This window comes from Gavialis gangeticus, unplaced genomic scaffold, assembly GCF_001723915.1.
Source record: "Gavialis gangeticus isolate Ggan-Ray unplaced genomic scaffold, GavGan_comp1, whole genome shotgun sequence".
In the NCBI taxonomy this organism is placed as follows: domain Eukaryota; kingdom Metazoa; phylum Chordata; order Crocodylia; family Gavialidae; genus Gavialis; species Gavialis gangeticus.
In genome coordinates this window covers 1,320,692-1,321,624 of record NW_017729000.1, presented here as the reverse complement: position 1 = coordinate 1,321,624, position 933 = coordinate 1,320,692, and the positions used below count along the sequence as shown (strand labels likewise).

Sequence of the window (933 nt, the reverse complement as noted above, 5' to 3'; positions counted from 1 at the left end):
ACACCAAAAATTCAAAAAAAAAGATATTTCTTTAAAAAAAAAAAAAAAGAAGGGGGAGAGAGAATTTGAGAATGACCCCAAGCAGCGGCTCACGGAAAAAATCCAAACACAAAAGAGGGGGGGAAAGTTTCAGCGGGGTCCAACGGGATTTATAACCGATCGAGGCTGCGACAGGAGCAGAGCTAAACGCCAGCCTCTTCCAAATGCCAGCTACTTTGCAGGAAAAGAAGGCAGTACTTTTTATCCCGGAAAATGATGAGACTAAAGAAATGCAGCCCTGCCCAAACAACCGTGCTTTTGGTGGAGCATCTCCCTGCTTTATTCCTCCCTTTTCTGCAGGGGGGACCAGATCCCATCCTTAAAAAACGAGTGGCAATCCTTCCCCGAAGCTTGCTGTGCCGCAGCTAAAACCGAATGCAAAACGGAGGCACGGAGCGGCTCCCTCCCGCTCGCCGGTTTCCGTGGCTATTTCCCCAAGGCAAAAAAAAGGAAAATTGGTCCCAACACCACCACTGCCAGTAAACAAGGGGTGCGCATTTGCGGGGCTGGTGCGGGCGCTTGCTTTTCCTGGCGCTTTTCACTCTCATCAGTGAAGCAAAAGAAAGAAATCCTGCGATCCGCCAGCCCGGAGGGACCGTGCAGCCAGGCACATCTTTCTCAGCATCATTATTGTGATTAGTTAAATCAACGGGACCTCCTTAAAAACTTCGCGGTGGGGTTTTTTGCCGCTGTTGTTTCCCCTTTTTATTTATTGTTTTAAGTTTTGCCTAGCCGGCTGTGCTCCCTGCGCCTCCAGCGCCCCGCGCCCCGCCCGGCGGGCCGCGCAAGGACTCACTTGTTTGGTCATGGAGTCGATCAGGCGCACGTAGAAGTCCTGCTCGGTGCGGATCCCTGCGGGGCAGAGCGAAGAGCGGGGTCAGTCGCTGCCCCCGG

General features: G+C 52.6%; 1 protein-coding gene across 1 annotated transcript in view; it reads right to left on the bottom strand.

Annotated features, from left to right (window-relative positions):
- Nucleotides 1-933, bottom strand: part of EBF1 (early B-cell factor 1) — a 384,168-nt gene that overhangs the window by 380,842 nt on the left and 2,393 nt on the right. Inside the window, exon 3 of the mRNA XM_019505954.1 lies at nucleotides 836-901. Within this exon, the coding sequence (XP_019361499.1) occupies nucleotides 836-901 (66 nt within the window). The remainder of the gene's footprint in view (nucleotides 1-835; nucleotides 902-933) is intronic.